The sequence below is a fragment of the Athene noctua genome, chromosome 2, assembly GCF_965140245.1.
Source record: "Athene noctua chromosome 2, bAthNoc1.hap1.1, whole genome shotgun sequence".
Classification (NCBI taxonomy): Eukaryota; Metazoa; Chordata; class Aves; order Strigiformes; family Strigidae; genus Athene; species Athene noctua.
Window position 1 is genome coordinate 151,152,559 of NC_134038.1, and position 18,426 is coordinate 151,170,984.

Below are 18,426 nucleotides of genomic sequence, written 5' to 3' on the forward strand. Positions count from 1 at the left end.
TCATATTCACTTCAGTTGTCCGTGCAAATAGCTCGATAAACTGATGCACAAATCAAATATATATATATTAAAAAAAAAAAAAAAAAAAAGATAAAAACCCCCATATTGAACTGTCCTAAAAGCAACAGTCTGTACTATATTAAAAAGTTATGCTTCTTGACAGGCGACCTTCCTTTGAGGGTACCAGAAACACACACCCCTTGAGAGGAAATCACCCCAACCCTGCAACTGTAGGGGAAAGCGGCGATTTTTCCCGCAAAGTCATTTAAACCCCCTCTGTTTTCACCGCGGTGCTTCCCCAGCGCCTCCCCGCTGGCCCAGGCCCTGCGCGCCCCGCCGAGGGGCCGGCCGCTGCCCGGCCGGGCCGGGCGCCCGTGGCGTTGCGCCCAGCCACCGCCCCGGGGGTGGGGAGGCACCTCCAGCGGCCTCACGGGAGTTGTAGTCAGCGGGGAGCAACGAGCCGCGCCGGAGCCTCACCCCGGGCCGCTTCTCCGCGACATGGCGGCGGCCACGCAGGTAACGGGCGACACCTTCCCTCACAGCCCGTTGAGGGAGCGCGGAGGGTGGCGGGGCTGGTGGGGAAGAGGCGGCGGCTACTGGAGGCGGAGGGAGGGAAGTAACTTCGGCGGCTTCCACTTGTTGCCGCTCAGAGCTCGGCTCCGAGGGGAGGAGCCCCGGCGGGGACGGGGCAGGGGGAGAGCTGCGCCGCGGCCCCTCAGCGCCAGGGCGGCCCTGGGGGGAGCCTGGCTCGGCCCTGCGGCGGGGTGACCGGCTCCGCGCACCCAGGCCCTGGGTAGCCTGGATGGTGGCTAATGCCCGCCCAGGCGCTGGCCCGGCGGGACAGGGCGCTGCGGGGAGCCCTTTGGGGACGGCTCCTCCGGGCCAGAGTCAGCGCCTGGGCGGGTGGCGGCCGCCATCCAGGCCCTACTACCTTAGGTGTCGTCGTTTCCACCTGGGAGCGATGGTTTTAGGCTGACATAACCAGTCCCCTCTGTTTTCTCCCCTGCCATCTACCCCTGAACGGACCCTCCGAGTCCTCCCCGCGGGTCACGGCAGCTGCTGGAGGAGCAGAGGCACCCGGGGCCCTGCTGGAAACCAAATACTTGCCCGTGTCCATGCCCTCACCGTTATAAAGTGCTGACAGGCAAATATTTGCCGCGGCCCTAATCCTGCTTTGCCCTTGTGTCGGCAAATCTCAGGCGGGTGGACAGGGAGAGTTTTGCTGGCATGCGGGGTGGTTGGGTCTGTCTCCAGAGCAGATGCTGGGTTTACAGCCGGCCCTGCGGTTTACGTTGATCCCAGTAATCCAGAGCGAGTGAGGAAAAAAAAAAATAAAGTCAAGGCTTTAGTGAAATGGTCGTCCGCCTGCCTCTGGGCTCTGGATTCTCCTCGGGCAGAGGTCCAGCAGTGGTGAGTTGGGCTGTGGAGGGGCTGTGCTGTGTTTCAGAGGTGGGTGAATTCTGCAGCTGCATGTTTAGGAGCTCAGGGCCCTAGTGTTTTCTGCCCGGGTCATTGCACCCAGCCTCCTGCTGATTTTTGCCTGTGTAAATGTTTGCTTGGCATATGGAGTTCATCAGCTGTAGGTGTCATGCTCCTGGTTCAGCCTCTCACTTGTATCCGAGTTACTTTACAAGTGTAAACGAAGAGGGAGGTGTACCAGGCTTTTGCCTCTTTATTGTTGAAGAGTGAAAGCGGGTGTTTGATTTTATCCAGCTCTGACTTCACGTGCCCATGGAGGCAGGCTGGGATTAAATTTACAGGGTAAAAAATCTGTCAGGTCAGCAACATTGCGACATGTTTTCTCTTGGTGTTTTTCTTGTTTTCAGTTGTGATTCGATGTTGCAGGACATGCAGCAGAGGAGATAAACTGTCTTGCAGTAGTGCATTTTATGTTTTCCAGATATTATTGTGTACAAGGCAACTTCCTGAACTCTTCCAATGATCCTCATGGGAATGCTTGAATTTAAAAAATGTTCCAGATGTTCCAGTGTTTCCAAACATTCACATTTAGCAGACTGCATTGCAGTTAAAACATTGTATCTAAGATACTATGATGGAAAACAAGAGACAAGTCAATTTTGCCTTTCTTGCTGGAGTATATATATTTGAGAGTATTCATTGTGAACATGGTTTCACGATTTCTGAAGAGACAGTTATTGACCCTGATTTTCATGCATAAAGGAGCTTCTTATGTACACCATCCGATAATAGTGAAAGGGTGTATTGTATTTGCACTCTCTCTATCCACTGCTAGAGGGTTATATAAAAGGAATAGCAATTCATACTAACATCCTGGAGGCCAGGGTCTGCTAAGATTTGGTCGGTGGGGGATCAAGACCTAACAGAATGACTAGGGAGAGAAAACTACTCAAAATTTAAAGAGAGGTGTGTGTACAGTTGCAGAAAATATCTAATGGATTCAAGGAAAAATAGTGCTGAAAGCTGTTTTTAACTTGGATTGTTACCTGTTTTTCTTAGTTGATCACATTGAAAAAATTAGCAGTTGCCCATTTGTCAAATGAACACTGAACTTTCTAGTATTTTTTAGATGTTGTTGAGATTATTAAACTGAAGGGAACTGTAAGAGCCCTAAGTGTTTTTATTGTTATGTGTTATTATTTTTTATTTATGTTACTATGGTTTTACTTTTGGTTTGGCCAACGCAAAGAAACTTTTTTAGCAGTTTGTATCTAGTTTGTTTCTTTTTCATATTTTCCTGTAGTAATTCCAGTTTGTTTGGGGAGTGGTGGTTGGTTGGTTGTGTCCAAAAATGCCATAATAATAGTAATTTTAAATATTTTGCCCAAATATATTCAGAAGAAGGCTTCACACTTAGTAACACTGCTGAAAGAAGCAGAACCTTTTATGTACAGCATCTCAATCTCAGTGCTTGGAATAGTGCTGGAAAACTGATGCTGCACAGGGCCTTGGCTCGTACACCCTTACCTTTGATTTAATAATTTTGTCCATCACAGTATTCTGTGGTTGCTGATGGTACAGTGATCTCAGCAAAGATACTTGTAAACAGTTAACCCCTGAACATATCTACCATGACATTTAATTTACTTCTGGGAAGGAGGATGGGCACAGGAAAGATCTTGCTACTGCTGTAAGACAACTTAGGTTTTGAAAATGAACAGGTCGGATCAGGATATCCCCGAATAACTGGGCTCATGCCAAGCCCTCATTATTGTGAGCCTGTTTGTTCCCAACCAGCTCAGCGGTTGCAGTCTCGTACAGGCCTCTCTTCCAAAGGCTTTTAAATCTTTGGGGTTTGTAACTCTGAAATTTCCTCTTCCCCCCAAAATGGTGACCTTCACTGGAAAATCCATGAAAAAAGAGGAGGAGAGGAAATACTCTTTGCTTCCTGCTACAGAGGAAAGAAAAGAATAATTTTTGCTGTTGGCTCTGGAGCAGCATGATTCACTCAGTGGCCTGTCAATTTGGGCTGTCTCAGCGTGGTTTTTGCTTAATGTGTTTGCCTTGCCTCCTATTTTATCTACTTGTGCGTGGCCAAAACCTGTAATTTTCAGTGTTGTTTGTTGCTAGTTCACTGGGAACTACATATAGGTCAGGAGATGCCCTAGGGAGCTACCACTGCTGTTGACTGGCTGGAGGTCAGATGGAGTGCTACAAGTGGGCAAGTCTCAACATCCACCCACCAACTTCCCAAAACCATTAGTTGAAGGCAGCCTTTTCAACTACTTCTGAAACCTCAGCTTCGAGGGTCAGTGTGGAATGGTAGATAGAGGTAAAAAATCCTGCTAAGGAAAGCCCCCATTCAGAGTTAGGATGTAATGGTTGTTGCTTTTAACTGTCCCAAGGTCTCAGAGGTGACTGAGATGCTTTAGTCATGCCAAGCTTGCTAAGGAAGTTAATAAGGCTCAGGGACCAACTTTGGAGACCTGAAAAACATGGGATTTCTTGAAAACTCCGAGCTTGTACAGTGAATGAGTTGAGTGTCATGAATCACCAACGCTCCTTTGCAGCTGGAAGTCCTCCAGTGTTTCTGTTTCTGTAGGTATCTATATGGCGCTCCTCAGAGTAGCATCGGTGTGTCTGGTGCCTGGCTTGAAGAACATGCGAGAGATTTAAATAATTGCATGAGTTATGGAGAGGAAGAGAGGGTTTTGTGGCAGGGAGGGTACGTGGGTGCATGGTGAGAACAGTTTGGAAGAATGAGAATGTGAAACCTTCTCACTTTTGAATGAAATCTATCTTTTCAACTCACTACAGGGGCATTGAGGCAGCAGGAAGAGTGAAATAGGATGGGAACAGCTGAGGAGAAGCAAGTCTCTGGGAGAGTTACGGTTAGGTTACTTTGTAGATGTTAGGAATCCTACACTGTGTTTACTGACATGGGGCGAGGTCTGGAGTGACCTAAGGAACAAAGGCAGATGAGTTTGTTGAAAGTGATACTTGTGCAATTCCCATTATCAGAAGAGTGCTCTTCCTCTTGTAAACTGGCTGCTTCCTCAAACAGGCAACTTCTGTCGTCATGAGACTGGGCTGAGACAGGGTTTTCTTTGTGAGACGCGTACAACCTCATGCCTGTATTGTTGTTTGTGGAAAGTGGTCATTTGAGTTCATGTTGTTCAACAGTTATTGATGTGAGGAAAACAAGAGATGAAGCACTGTATTCTCCAAATCAGGAAACTGTGTCTCTGGTCTAATGCATCTGTCCTGTTTGGCAAAGTTCTGTGTAACATTTTAAAGGGGTTTGTCAGGTCTTAGAGTGGAGGTCAAATTTGGTAGGTGCAGCATTAAAAAAAAAATTGTTAGAGTTTCCAGCTTTCCCCACTCAATGTTAAAATTTAACTCTGTCTTGTGGAGTTCTTATCATGCCACTTGTATACTCGTATCTGTTGCTTAGTTTTGATCTTTTTCTAAGAATACTTTGCAAGTACAAGGAATAGGGGGGGAAATGCAGGCTGGTTGTCCATAGAATAGGGAAGTTTGCACAAAGATTTTACAAAACCTTACTGATTCTTTTTTGTCAGTCTCTCCTGTCAGGTTAGGGGTGCAAGAAGAATTTTGTGAATGCCATTAGTCTGTGTTCTTGTGCTATAAAATGCAAATACCCTGAGAGTGCAAGGGCCTCCCCACAAAAGGACTTTACTGTAAAGTGTCCCTAACTATAAACATGCTACTTTTCTGCTAGGCATTTGCAAAATGCGTGAATGTTTTTATGCACTTAATCTAGTTACTCCCTTCTGCTATGCTATGATACTCTGATAATTTGTTTTTCTGGTCACATAGTTTCTGCAGGATGTGTTTTATTACTAAATGTTTATACCCCCAAACACTTCAAAACAAGGTTTGTGCATATGAGCATGTAGGAAATCTAGCACAGGTTTGCAGCGTGGTCTCCTGTTTGAAGTAGTAAAAGAAATAAAAAGTATTCCTCCAAAACCATGTTTTTGTAACTTGAAGGGTTGTTGGTGTAGAAAATTAAGGGGGAAGAGTAATTTAGCAAGAAAATTTCACTTCTCAGAATGGAACCAAGCTTCAAAACTCCAAATGGAGACCTTAGCTGACATTCAGGCTGTGCCTGCCTTTTGTTTTTAATTGTCCTATTTAATGTAGTCCAGTGTGTGTTTTTATCAGTCACACATCTTTACACTCAGTGTTAAAGCACAAAGGGTTGAGTTGCCCAGTAAAAGCATGTGCGTGTGCATTGACAGTGTCGCACTGTCTTTTTTACAGTTCACCTCAGACCCTTATTTCCAGCAAATAGTTTTGCAGCTTTATGAATGTGCAGCTTTATGTACCTGCATGGTACAAAATGAGAAAAGCTAGCAGCATAGCTGCAGTAAACTCCACTGGGACTCTGTTTCCAGCAACAAATTAAAAGTACTTTTTTCCAGACAGTTACTGGAATGAAGTTTTTTAACTAAATCAGTGGTGTTAAGGTCCTGAGAGGTAGAGATTTCCTTTTCCTAGTTCTTCCCTCATCTTTGCCATGAGGTTTGTGTTCTGTGTACTTTTGTCAGTGTGTCGTGTACCCGGCTGTATGACCAGGTAGGTTGTTTTTTCCATGCATTTTCCAAGACTGTGCCTTGCAGTTATCGGTCAATATCTGCTTTTATGGGACAAATCATGTTCACATTACACAAGGGAGTTAATTTTGTTAACTTGTTAATACACAAGGCAGTTAAAATTGTTGTAACTCATGAATGCAGGATTTGGCTCAATAGCCTCTCTTGCCTGTTTTGTTTCATACAGGGTGAAAAGGTATGGAATTGCAGGCACCAGATAATTAAAGGTCTTGTGATACCAGTGGGGGCCATGTGATGAAGAGCCCTTGTTTGGAATGGCTAGACCAGAGTAGTTATGTTAACATGAAATATTTCCTTAAGCAATGGAAAGTAGTGGACCCTGGTTTCCAGTGAATTTGTCTTGCAGATCAGATTTACTTTTTAACTGAATTACACCAAATCTGCAGTGTGAGCTCTGCTCTTAGTGTAAGGTGAAAATGCAGTTGGGTGGGGAGTGGATTCTCTGATATCAGGCTATAACAGAGGTCTCACTTGCAGCTGTTTTATCAATGAAGAGAAACTGCTTGTGGACTTCTCAGCTTCCTGTTCTGATTGCACATGGAGGAGTGTAGTATATCTGGCAAGGCTGGCCAAAACTGACCAATGAATTGAAAAAAGTGTAGGTGCTGGAGATGCAGACTTGCCTACAGTAACACAAAGAGAAATTTTATGAAATCAGATTAAAAGTAGGTCATTGTAGCTGCCCCACCAATTTAATTATAGTCATTAAAACATTATTTATGGATTTGTATGTGTCTCACTGCCCTTCAGGTAAATCATTCCTTTTCCTGCAAGTGGGCAGTTTCCTTCTTGCTTCTTTCTTTAATCTCCAGGATATCCTTCTCTGTAAAGAAGATTCTCACCCTCATGCTGCTGCTTAGGCCAGCAGGAGAGGGAGCAGCCACTTTCAGATATCAGCAGGCCCAGGCCAAGAGCGCGAGGAGGGACTGACGACATGCTCTGTCTTGCCTCCTCTGCCGCACTCTGTGCCAGGTCCTTAGTGTGACTGCACTGATGTCATTGCAGCTCTGCAGTTTTGTGCAAGTTAATGCCATTGGCCTTAGTCAAATGCTATTATGTAAGAGGTAACGATGCATCATCTAAAAAGCTTTTGACCCAAAGCAGGTCACTCGTGCCTGACACATGTATAATGCTGTTCTCACATAGCAGATATTTACAGACTTCATAATAGGATAGTAAATGCTGGAGGAAAAGGGTTGTGTTCAAAACAATACTGGGCAAAATGCTCTGTGATCAGGAAGGACTAGATCAGGTGTTTACAGAAACTCTTCCTATTCTGAAACCTTGGGAAAACAGTTAAGGTACATTGTCAACTTTCTTTGCCATAGGAGGTGAGAGCTCTGCACCTTTTTCTGCATCTTCCACACCTCTGGAAGGACCACAGGAGGGAGAAGTAACCTGTCTCCCCATTTTGCAGAGGAGAAGGCAGGTGGAAAAAGTTTCAGCACGTTCTTCTGGGTGGCAGTAGCCCAGGTCGAAAGATCCCCTTCGCCTTTGGGAAAAGAAGGGAGTAAATGCATGTTTCATGGGTGCGAGATGATGCAAGGAAGGAGGAGACTGTGAGACTTTGCTCCCTGTACTGAGGAGAAAGGTGATTGGGAGGAGGTGAAGAAGAGAAGTGGGCTGTGCAACTACATGCCTTCACCTGAGTTGTGGTGTCTGTTCAGGGCTCACACATTCTGCCTAGGAGACCCTGGAAGGGATAAAGAAGCATGTGTTGGGCTGCTTTGGCATAACAAGATCAGCCCACTGGGAACAGGCTGCCTTCCCTTGCGCTGTGCTACTGTTGTACATGCAGTAGTTATTTATCTGTGACTTGCGGGCAAACTCACTTACATAGTGCTAGTAGGACTGGGACATCCCCAAACCTCCTTAATCCTCCCCCAGTAAGTCTCTGCTTGCGCAGTCTGCTGGGAACTAGCATTTGACAAGGTCCCATGCTGTGCCTGTCTGCCATAGGATGCCCCACATCCTGCTGCCCGCGAGCTGTTGCAAAATGAGGGCTCAGCTCCCAACTGCCACCTCTTCCAGCCTCTCTGTACATGCCTGCGGGTTGGCCTGGTCACTGTTTTCCTGGCATGCCTTTCACATAGTCTTTGTGTCTCTGGAGCCTTGATTTGGAGCTTTCTCTGGATTTTGGGAAGGACAGGCAGGATGTCCTTGTTGGTCCTTGCTCTTTTCCCCCATTGTATGAGGAAGAGCATTTGGTTTGGCCGCACGTTTTGGCTTGCCACTGCCCGCAATGCAGAGTCTTTTAACATATGCTCCTTTCTCTAACAGTCGCCAAACTGAACAGATATGGCTGATACTACTGTGCCTGCTTAGAGGAAACATTGACTCACTGGGTTTGTTGTTCTTGCTTTTTTTTCATTGATACCCAAACTCAGCAAGTTGCCAGGAAGCATGGTTCTTTATATGATCACTTAGTAGAATCGAGATAAGAATCTTGGGTATGTGATATTGTTGATCTAGGGTAAAAAGACTGTGTTTGGCACCACAAAAGGTTGGCTGGTCTATGCTGTGCTGGCCTTCTTTCCCTGAAGCAGCACAGTTGTGGGGATTTTGCAGGCCAAGGCCCTCCTTCAGACAGCATGCAGTCCACACAACAGTTGTGTCATAATGTAATGACTGCCATCAAAGTATGGAAATGGAAACTCGCAGGTAACAAAACACAGGTATCAAGAGAAACACACTAGTAAGCCTAGTTTCAGCCTTTTCTTTATCTTTACCATGTTTCTGTCTCTCTGGCTTTGTTAAGGTTTGCTCCATTTCAAAAAAGAAGAGAATATGGGATCAACAATACCTTGATACATAGGGTGGAAAGATGGTCCTTTAGATTCATTCATACACCTACTTCAGCCCTGCTAATTTACTTATTCTGGGAGTGAAAGAAAAAGAGAAAGGAGATAAGATAATTTGATCTAATCACATTTGTGTTTCAGAAATATGTAAGATTTTAATGTCAACTTAATTGTAGTTCAGCTTGGATGATAAGAAAAGCACAGAAGTGTAACAGCAGATTTTCTAAAGATTCGGTACTTTAGGTGTTGTGCTTGCTTGAATATTTGGCTGTATCTTTGCAGGCAGAATTGCGAATGACCTTTGAACAGGATGATTAGTAAGTTCCTTATGCAGTTTCTATGTGGCTTTTTTTGAACAACTGTTCCCATGTTAGTGTTTGAAAATTTGGGTTCCCAGGCATGGTTGTTTTACTAAAGTGTTTGAGGCCTTTAATTAATTTTAATTCATTCATTTTGATTAAGGAAAGATTTTTCTACAAGTGCTAGGTATAACTCACTTGTCATTGTTCTAAGCCAGGGAGGTGGTGCAAGGTATATTTAATCAGGCAGGGATGCTGTAACAGAGCTTAAAATAAAGTGGTGTCCTCTTACATGTGTTGGGAACAGTGGGTTCTGAGGAGGGGATGAGAGATGGTTCTTATGCAAAAACCAGTCTCCAGTACTAAATCTTTTAGTAGCTCTTATGAGTTAAAAATAGGCTTCAATGCCAGAGAACCAAACATGCATCATTTTTTTGACTCCTTGGTCTGTGCCTTGTCTGTGTCTTGAAAGTCTTATTGAAATGGAAGAGTCGTATCTTTTTACTCTGCAGCCTGTGGAGAAGATCTGACAGAGTGTTTTGGGAGGGATGTCATCAGAACCTCCCTCAGGGTCACAAGATGAATTCCCTGAAATGCCAACCTGAGCTGGGCTCTTAAGACTGTGTTGTAATTCCAGCAAGAGAAAATTGCTCTCTGAGGTTTGCTCAATAGTTTTAAAATGTATAACTGAAGAAATAACTGAAATGGAAAGTGACATCTAGAAGGAAATACAAAGGAGGCTCCTGGAAAAGAGTTGGCCTTATGGGAATTTGTTACTAAACAGGATCTAAAATGCCAAAGCACCTCTCTTCTGCACATTTGAGATAGTAAAGACTTTCATTTTATTTTTGACTTTTACAGAACTGCAGGTGTCTCAGAGAAGAATAATCTTCGTCAACCCAGTGATTATCAAGGATATGAACTCCGCTGTTTTTATCTAGATGGATGAAAAGATTAACAGCTCAGAAGGGGAGCTCCTTTGGTTTTCAAGATGGCAGCAACTAGTGGTGAAAGCCAGCTGCAGCGGATTATCAGGGACTTGCAAGGTACAGTGCCATGCAGACATTCATTCTATATGCTGGACTGCATCCTCCATATTTTAGATAATGGAGAGTAGGAGTTGTGTTTTCAGTTGTATAACACTTTTGTGCAGCATTTGTAGCAACACAGTTTAAGATGTGCCATGCACTCAATAGTAATGTGACTAATATTTTTGTGAGAGAAGTGCTGTACATTATTTAGGATCCTAAATTCTTAAATCCTGCAAATTTAAACATACAAGGTTAGAAATAAGTTTTGCAATTAAAAGAAAAGTGTAGGATGTGCGGTGTGAGCTAGGACTTTGTTGACATGAGTAGAGTTGTGCTATTACAAGACTTCATGTGAGAGGAGGCCTGATTTTTAGGCCCTCCCTTGATGGAGGGCTGGTGTGGAGTTGCTGCTAATGTGGGAATGGAAAAAAACAGGAGGCCAAACCTAACTGGGAATGGAGACCTAGAGGAAAAGTGTTGGAGGATTGGATCTGTTGTTCTTGATGCAGTGGAATGTGCTTTCTGTGCACCTGACTCGTCCTTTCCTAGCAGTAGCCAACCTCATTTTCCACAGCTCTATTGCAGACAAAATTGACAGCAGGTCCATAATGATTTTCCTGTTCTCTCTCTGCCCTAATCAGCTGCCTATACCAAGATCCAGATATTTTTCCTTTAAATTTTTATTAAATATAAGGTATAATATACACCAAAGCTGGGAATCTAGATCTTCCTGTAACGTAAAAGGGAGATATATGTGCCTGCTAACAAGAGGAGATTTTAGTTCACAGCGGGGATTGAGTGGGACTGGGAGCTAAGGCACACTCAGGCACCTGAAAGAAGTACAAAACCAAGTGGAAAGCAAGATCAAAATCAGTAATTTCTGATGCTGAGAAGTACACACTTTTGGGGCCAGAGAATCCAGAGAAACAGCAGAGTTTGCTTTGATTTGAGACTTCCTTACCCACTATGGGTATAGGTTTTAGGGAAGAGGGGTTGCTGTATCCTTACTTTAATGTAAATTATTTTTCCCATTTGTGTTTTGTAACCAGCACAAGCTGAACCTTCCTGAATAAAGCATGGAGAAGATAAATGTGCTGACTGAACGACTGTTCTCGTGTTACTGATTCCCTTTAGCAGATTACATGCTTTGTCCTTTCTAATCAGAATTCTGTTTGTCCTGTGGCAATACCTTAACGTGCGCATGAGACAGCAAAAATTATTTCTCTTTCCTGTGCTGAAGAACCAGTTAGCGATCGTCTGTTACCAATTTTTGCTAAGTGTCAGTAGGAGGTTTTGCTTTTTTTAAGTAGTCAGTATAACAGATTGACATAACTTGAACTCTAGGGTTTTTTATAGGTGGTTAAATTGCAACCATATCAGTAAGCTTTTCGTGGTTTTCTTAAGACAGTTGGACTGAAAGAAACTAAATGCATATACATAATGTCCAGGCAGAAAACCCATTTATCTAGTTGTTCATGGATGCTGTATATCTCTTGCATTAGTTAACCATTTTGGTGTATTGTTTTAAAGATGCTGTGACTGAATTAAGTAAAGAATTTAAAGAAGGAGGAGAACCAATCACAGATGACAGTGTCAACTTGCAAAAATTCTCCTACAAGCTTGAGTACCTTCTACAGGTAAAAAGTGATGTGTGTCATTTGTAATCCACCATCAAAGCTAGGCCTTGTTTTCACTTACTGCCTCTTCAGTATGTGGGGTTTAATTCAAATAATCATAAATATCCAGTTGACTTTCTCTTTTATTTTTTTCCTTTTTTTGCAATAAGTGCACTGAAATGTGTGCTGCTTATTGTACTTCTTTCGAGTGAAAGTAAATAAATGTAATCAAAAGGCAGGGCTGGCCATTTGATTGAATAATGTAAGACATTTTTCTATTGATCTGAAAGATTTGAGCTGGATTTTAAAGATATGTCCTACTAAATTGTCTTGGAAAAACTGTGGTAATGAGATACTGACAGCATTTTAAAGCAAAATAAATACTAGTGGGCTGCTCATGATGCAAATATAGTGGTGTGAGTAATTTACAGAATTTTTAGCAACTTCACTTTGGAAGTTAATTTTTATTGTATGGTAGACTTAACACAAAGGTCTGATTTTTAATCTGGAATGCTACTTTTTGGCCATCCTCAAAATTTAAGTAAAAAGGGACACTGCTGGGCAAACTGAATTAAGTTGGCATAGTCTTGTGTCTTCATATATTGTAATCATGTCACTGATTGCAACAAAGACATGGTAGTCTAGCCTAATCTAGGCAAGGGAATTTTAGCTGGGTTGCAGAGGCTTCGTCAGAAGCTGAAGAATCCTTTGGGATTTGTATGACCATAAAAAATATGAGCAAGATGTTTTGGCTTACAGTCCAACTGCAGTCCATACCCTTGCTGCATTGCTGCTCTGAATGTGATTTAGCTAGAGCAGATTTTTCTGGTACGTATTTTTGCCACACTTAATTGCAGGTCTCTCAGCAACTGATTGGTAGTTCCTTGCTCTTGAACAGCTGCTGAATATGTTGCAAATCTTTTTTTCATCAGTTTTGAATGGATGTCTGTATTTTAACTAGATCCAGAACGTTATTATCTGTTCCTGTCTGTAAAGTAGCTTTTGTAACTGCTACATTGCATCAGTGCGGTACAGTGTCTCTTTCCTTTGTGAATACATTGGCTAAAACTAAGAGGAGTCATGAAAGTACATGTTTCTGGGAGAGGAACAGAATTCCAAGTAGCTATATGTATTTATATTTAAGTTTTGCTCACCGCTTTTTGTTTTCCTTGTTTTAAGTTTGACCAGAAAGAAAAAAACACATTGCTGGGGAACAGAAAAGACTACTGGGATTATTTCTGTGACTGTCTGGCAAAAATCAAAGGAGCTAATGATGGAATCCGCTTTGTCAAGTCTATTACGGAAGTAAGTATGTCAGTTAAGCATATTTGTCTTTGGTATGTCTTTTCAGAAGGCAGAAGAAACCAGAAGAAAATACACTGCTTTTAACATATGGAAGAAAGTTGGGAAATTTTATTTTTAATTCTCACGTAAAGTATAAAAATGAAAGGTTACTCTTTTTACTAGGACACTAAATTATATAGGATTAGATAGCCTGACTCTTACTTATTTTGAAGACCACTTACTTACACAAGTGAATGCTCCTGTTTGTCTCTGGTTGTGCCCCATCTTTTCATTAACTTACTGCCATTTTCTCTAAAAAGGAATGAAAAAATTAAGTCAAGGGTAGAGCCTGCCATCTTTAGCACAGCTTAAAGCAGGACTTGCTCTAAGAGTAAGAGAAAAGATTCACCAAGTTTGACATTTCTTAAGACTTTTTTCAACTGGTCAGTAGAGTTGAGGAAGACTGACTGAGAGCAACATTTGACCTTCTGTCTCAACTTTGTTCCTCCATGTCAAACAGCATGTTGTAATGGCTCAGGATGGTTGTCGTCATTCCCTCGGGTAGGATGTCATGAACAGAACAAAAAATTTTATTTTTATTAGGTATAGTAGTAAAAGCTTAGTCTTGTAACAGACATGGGTCTTCAGCTCAACGAGCGTGTGAAATAAGTGCTGTGAGAAGCTTTCTGTGCTGATCCTGTCTGAGTCTTTAGAATGATTTGAAGAACTTCCTTTCTGAGTAAAAGAGGTGGTGTTGTGGTGGTGCTGGCCAGCATTGTCCTGATACTCAGTTCTGTTATCTGTGAGCAGTGCTAATTTGTATTAGCAAGTTATTAATTACAGCAGATTTACCTATTCTCTTAGCAGTTCCTCCACAGCAGCTCTAGATAATGTTATCTTGAGCCATCTGGAAGAGAGCCATGATACTCTTATGAGAGGCAGGCTCTGTGTTCACTACCTCACCTTGTTGTCTCAGCAGCTTTGGTAATATTGAATATTGCTGTTCCAAGGCAAAAAAGCTGAGGAAAGGCTCCAGTTTGTTTTACCACTGGGAAGGGGAACAGGAGAGTGCCATGGAAATTGGGTTTCCCTCTACTTCCAGGAATACTGGAGAAGTAAGGACAGTGACTGCTGCTACAGAAAAGGTCCTCTGACTGCCAGTAGATTCTCAGTAGCAGTAGTCAGTCTGATTTCTCTGCAAAGATGAGTGTGCTGTAGCCTTCAACAGTCTATTGCCTATGGTATCACCCGCATATTACCACACGTAAAGGCTGCTTGGCTTTTTCCTCCTTCTTCATTACCTCTGTCTGTTTAATGATTAGCATGATATCAGAAATTACTGTTTGGATGAAGAATATTTTCTGTTTCAATTTATGTGCAGCCATACAAATTAGCTTGTGGAAGACTGTTAAACTTTATTAGCTTGTAGTTTGGGAATATGAACGCTAAAAGAAAAATCAGTCAACTGTTTCAGATAACTAAGCTGGCAGACTCAGGCCCAGAAGTGAAATGAGAGATGACAGAAAAGTGCATTGGTATTCCCCTTCATTACAGGTGGAAATCAGCAGCCAATTTTTGTAGCTGGCTGGATAGAACGTAAAGGTTTCCAAATGTCATTTATTTGCTTACTAAACAGTACTTGGTGACTTTCAAAGATGAAAGTAAACAAGAAGGAAAAAGTCATGGCAGTTGCTTTTTAACAATGGTCAAACTTTTAACAGCTTAATGCCTCCTCTTCTGCCTTGCTTGCAGTGCTTCTAATATTAGGGTTCATGATACACTAGAGAGGTGGAACAAGGAAGCAAATAGAAATACCCTGAAAACTGCTCAGCTGTTAACTAAACAGAGCCTTGTCGTTGATGACATTAGCTGAGCAGTGAGTTCTGGTCATTCCCCTTTCAATAGGTGGTTCCATGGAATACACATCTTTCCAAGTTTTTACAGCTGTGCATTGCACACACCACAGTGCTATAGCCATACACTGCACCTTAGCTACAGTGTTCATGGTGAACGTGGAGACACTGACAATACCAGACACCGCCTGCCTCTAGCCTGAATTCTAGCAGGGCTCTAGCAGGAGGTGGCATGGCTTTGCTTCATAGTCAAATGGTCTTTGACTGCTTGTAGATGCATATAGATAAATATTTTCCTTTACTTCTCATCACGTACATTTGTTCTAGTACCTCCATGCTTAAAAAGGCATTGCGGTTTAAATTGATAAACCAATGGGAGTAAGGACTGGGTTAGCTAGTGGGTTTTTTGACTGTTCTTAAGATATTCAGTAAATATGCCTAGTTAGGAAAAACACCTGTAAGCTTCTGTGCACAGGGCAGGGGTGGCATCTCCCTGAAGAAATATTCAGACATCTACAGGGTGAATGAGGGTGAAAAGCAGCTGGCAAGTTAAATGTGCTGTTTCTGGGCTACTTAGCCTTTGGGGATCATGTTAACTTAACACTTCGTGTCCTAGAGAATTCAAAACAAATAGCAGTAAAAGGTGGTGCTTCTTTTGCTCAACATTCCATCATACCACTTATAAGGAACATTTTTGTATATAGTGGATAGCTGAGATTAACAAGGAACGTGTGTTTTACGTGAATGCAGAAGCCCAGTAACAGCAAACCCAAGGAAACTGAGAGTTAAGGTATTGCTCTCCTTTGACCACAGTGGAGTACTGATCAGAAGGAGAGAAAGCTTATGTGGCCTTTGAGCCTTCTTTCACACTAACTTTCTAAGGAAAATGTACAGTAACCTACTAACTTGAGCCTCAGCCCCTCTAATATGTTCCTTGGCTTCCATTTTTAAATCATGAATATAATTGATTTGTTAGTTGGATGAGCAGTTTGGTTAGGAGCATGACTGACTGGCGAGAAATTATTTTAATCATTTTCATTTTCCATTCCTAAATTGATTACTGATTTTGGTGGAAAGGAGAAATGAAACACTACTGTTCAGTGTTTCATTATTTTGCAGGACAACGAATAGCTCAGATCTAAATGGCAAAACATCAATTCCTCAAGTCAGTAGCTATAACAAAATTTAGTAATGAATTTTGTGATCCCCCTTATGTTGATTTTACAGCTGTCTTCATAAAAAGATCCATTAATTTCAGTCATGCAGCTGCCCTTGGTCTGAAGTAAGAATTTGATTTTTATCAGCTTAATGGCTAAGTATTAAGAAGAGCTTTTTGCCATGTCTGGGGTTACTGTGTCCGTGGGAATGTGTATTTGTATATGTGTACGTCTTTGTTCTATGACTAGATCTGTCCTAAAGCTCTTCCAGCTGTGGCCGGACACATCTTAAGTAACCAAGCAGTCACTTCTGGCTGGTCACATTGAGATTTCTCGTTATATTGGGAATTGCCTTTAGCATAATCTGTACTTATATACTCAGTATATTAGATGATTCATTGGTCCTGTGATATCTTTTATATTATTATAAAGTAGACAACAGCCAACTGTAGATCTAAATTTGTCATTCAAAAAATTTCCACCCAATGATAGTGTTGAGAGAAGGTGTCTCTCAGTGGCAGTTTTTACTACTGCTTTTACAACTAGTGGCTTATTGTGGGGGTTGTTTGTGTTAGTATGTAGACTGTTCTGGCCATGTCTCCACATGATTACAAATGATGTTTAGAATTTTCTTTCCTCGTGGTTTCTCTTTTCCAGCTACGAACATCTCTTGGAAAAGGAAGAGCATTTCTTCGTTACTCCCTGGTTCACCAAAGGCTAGCAGACACCTTGCAGCAATGTTTTATGAACACCAAGGTGACCAGGTGAATAGCAAAGTACCTTCTTATCTAATGGGTGTTTGTTCAGTGGGATCAAGCAACATCACCTAGTAGCTATTGAAAGAAATTAAAATCCTTCCAAATGGTTGGCTCAGAGAGCTGGTAATAGGCTGGGAAGGATAACAGACCTTTGGGTCACTGGTTCATACCCATCTTAGGCTAGTAAATCTTTAAAGTTGTTACAGCTAAATGAGTGTGGAGCAGATTGTGCTGATGATGCTTCTGTATGTCTGTTTCAACGGTGACGTTTTTGTAAGCATTAAACATCCTGGGTTTGATTTTTCTGTGCTGTACGTCATAAAGGAGGATTAATTTGGATGTGTTGTGCAAAGCCCCAGAAAGCGTTTGCATATATCTCTGGATTGTCACCCAGAGGAACAGCTTGCCCCCAACCGAGGAACACCAAAGATAGTTTGTAGCTGGTTGGAGGGGCACTGGTAGGCCTTTTAGAAAAAGCCAACTATTTTCACAGTGTATTTACCACAGTTGCTGCTTTCAGTCCTGCATTTTTGATGTATTAAGTGTGTGATTTAGGTATTTGCTGTGTGATTATCCAGCACATAGCAAATATGTTGTGTTGCTGGTGTTTTCCCCAATCACTAGAGAAACACATATTTTGTGCAGGGACCCCTTCAAAGATACTCGTGTGGAATTCATTAAAGCTAATTTAATTTCATTCACATCAAAGGAATGGGATGTTGGTTGGTGGGTTTGGTTGCTTTCAATTTGCATTTAGAATACTGTATCATAATTTTTCTGGGGTGGAGTGAATAATGATGTCGTGGGAGCTTTTTGCAAGTGAAACTGCCTTTTCTTTTTTACTTATGAATGAGTATTATGTTTTTCATTTTCAAGTGACTGGTACTATGCAAGAAGTCCATTTCTGAATTCCAAAATGAGTTCTGACATTGTGGGTCAACTCTATGAGCTCACTGATGTTCAGTTTGACTTGGCATCAAGAGGCTATGATTTAGATGCTGCTTGGCCAGCATTTGCCAGGTAAGATAGAAACACTTTGTCATTTTGTATTAACAGGGTCATAAAATACCTGCCTCCTACAGAATCTGTAAAAGCTTCTGCTTTTGAAGATAGGAATACTTGTGTTAGAGCAGGCATACGCTTCTTCCATGTAATTAGTCTGTGACCAAATTGGCCTTTTTTTCCTTCAATAAACTGTGTACCAGAGATCAGTTTGCTCTGTAATGGAGTACTTCTAGTAACTGCAGTTTAGACCCAAATCCCATGCTATTCTCTTCTTCATATACACAAGAAGAAATGTCCCTAGCTCCTTCTGTTTTAAGAGCTGAGATAGCCAAACAGTGTGCTTCACTTGCAGCAACGGTAGAGATGACAGTACGCATCACTGCAGCCTGATCCCACCTCAAAGCTGGAATAACAAGAGCTGCTAGGTCTGATTCAGATCCGTTTGTATTAGTGAGAATTTTCCAGGCAGCATGCTGCCATCGTCTGGTTGAACTGCCACCACACAGCAGTACGATTTCTTAGAGCAAAGCTGCATGGGTTCTTGTGGATGTGAGAAGTCACAG

The 18,426-nt window shown here is 42.2% G+C and overlaps 1 protein-coding gene across 1 annotated transcript in view; it reads left to right on the forward strand.

The window, feature by feature from the left end:
• The first annotated feature begins 409 nt into the window (after window positions 1–409).
• The window catches only part of FYCO1 (FYVE and coiled-coil domain autophagy adaptor 1), a 53,036-nt gene continuing 35,019 nt past the window's right edge, over window positions 410–18,426 (forward strand). The window contains exons 1-6 of the mRNA XM_074900661.1: window positions 410–516; window positions 10,021–10,205; window positions 11,721–11,827; window positions 12,986–13,111; window positions 16,758–16,864; window positions 17,735–17,878. Of these exons, the coding sequence (XP_074756762.1) occupies window positions 10,151–10,205; window positions 11,721–11,827; window positions 12,986–13,111; window positions 16,758–16,864; window positions 17,735–17,878 (539 nt within the window). The 5' untranslated portion in view covers window positions 410–516; window positions 10,021–10,150. The remainder of the gene's footprint in view (window positions 517–10,020; window positions 10,206–11,720; window positions 11,828–12,985; window positions 13,112–16,757; window positions 16,865–17,734; window positions 17,879–18,426) is intronic.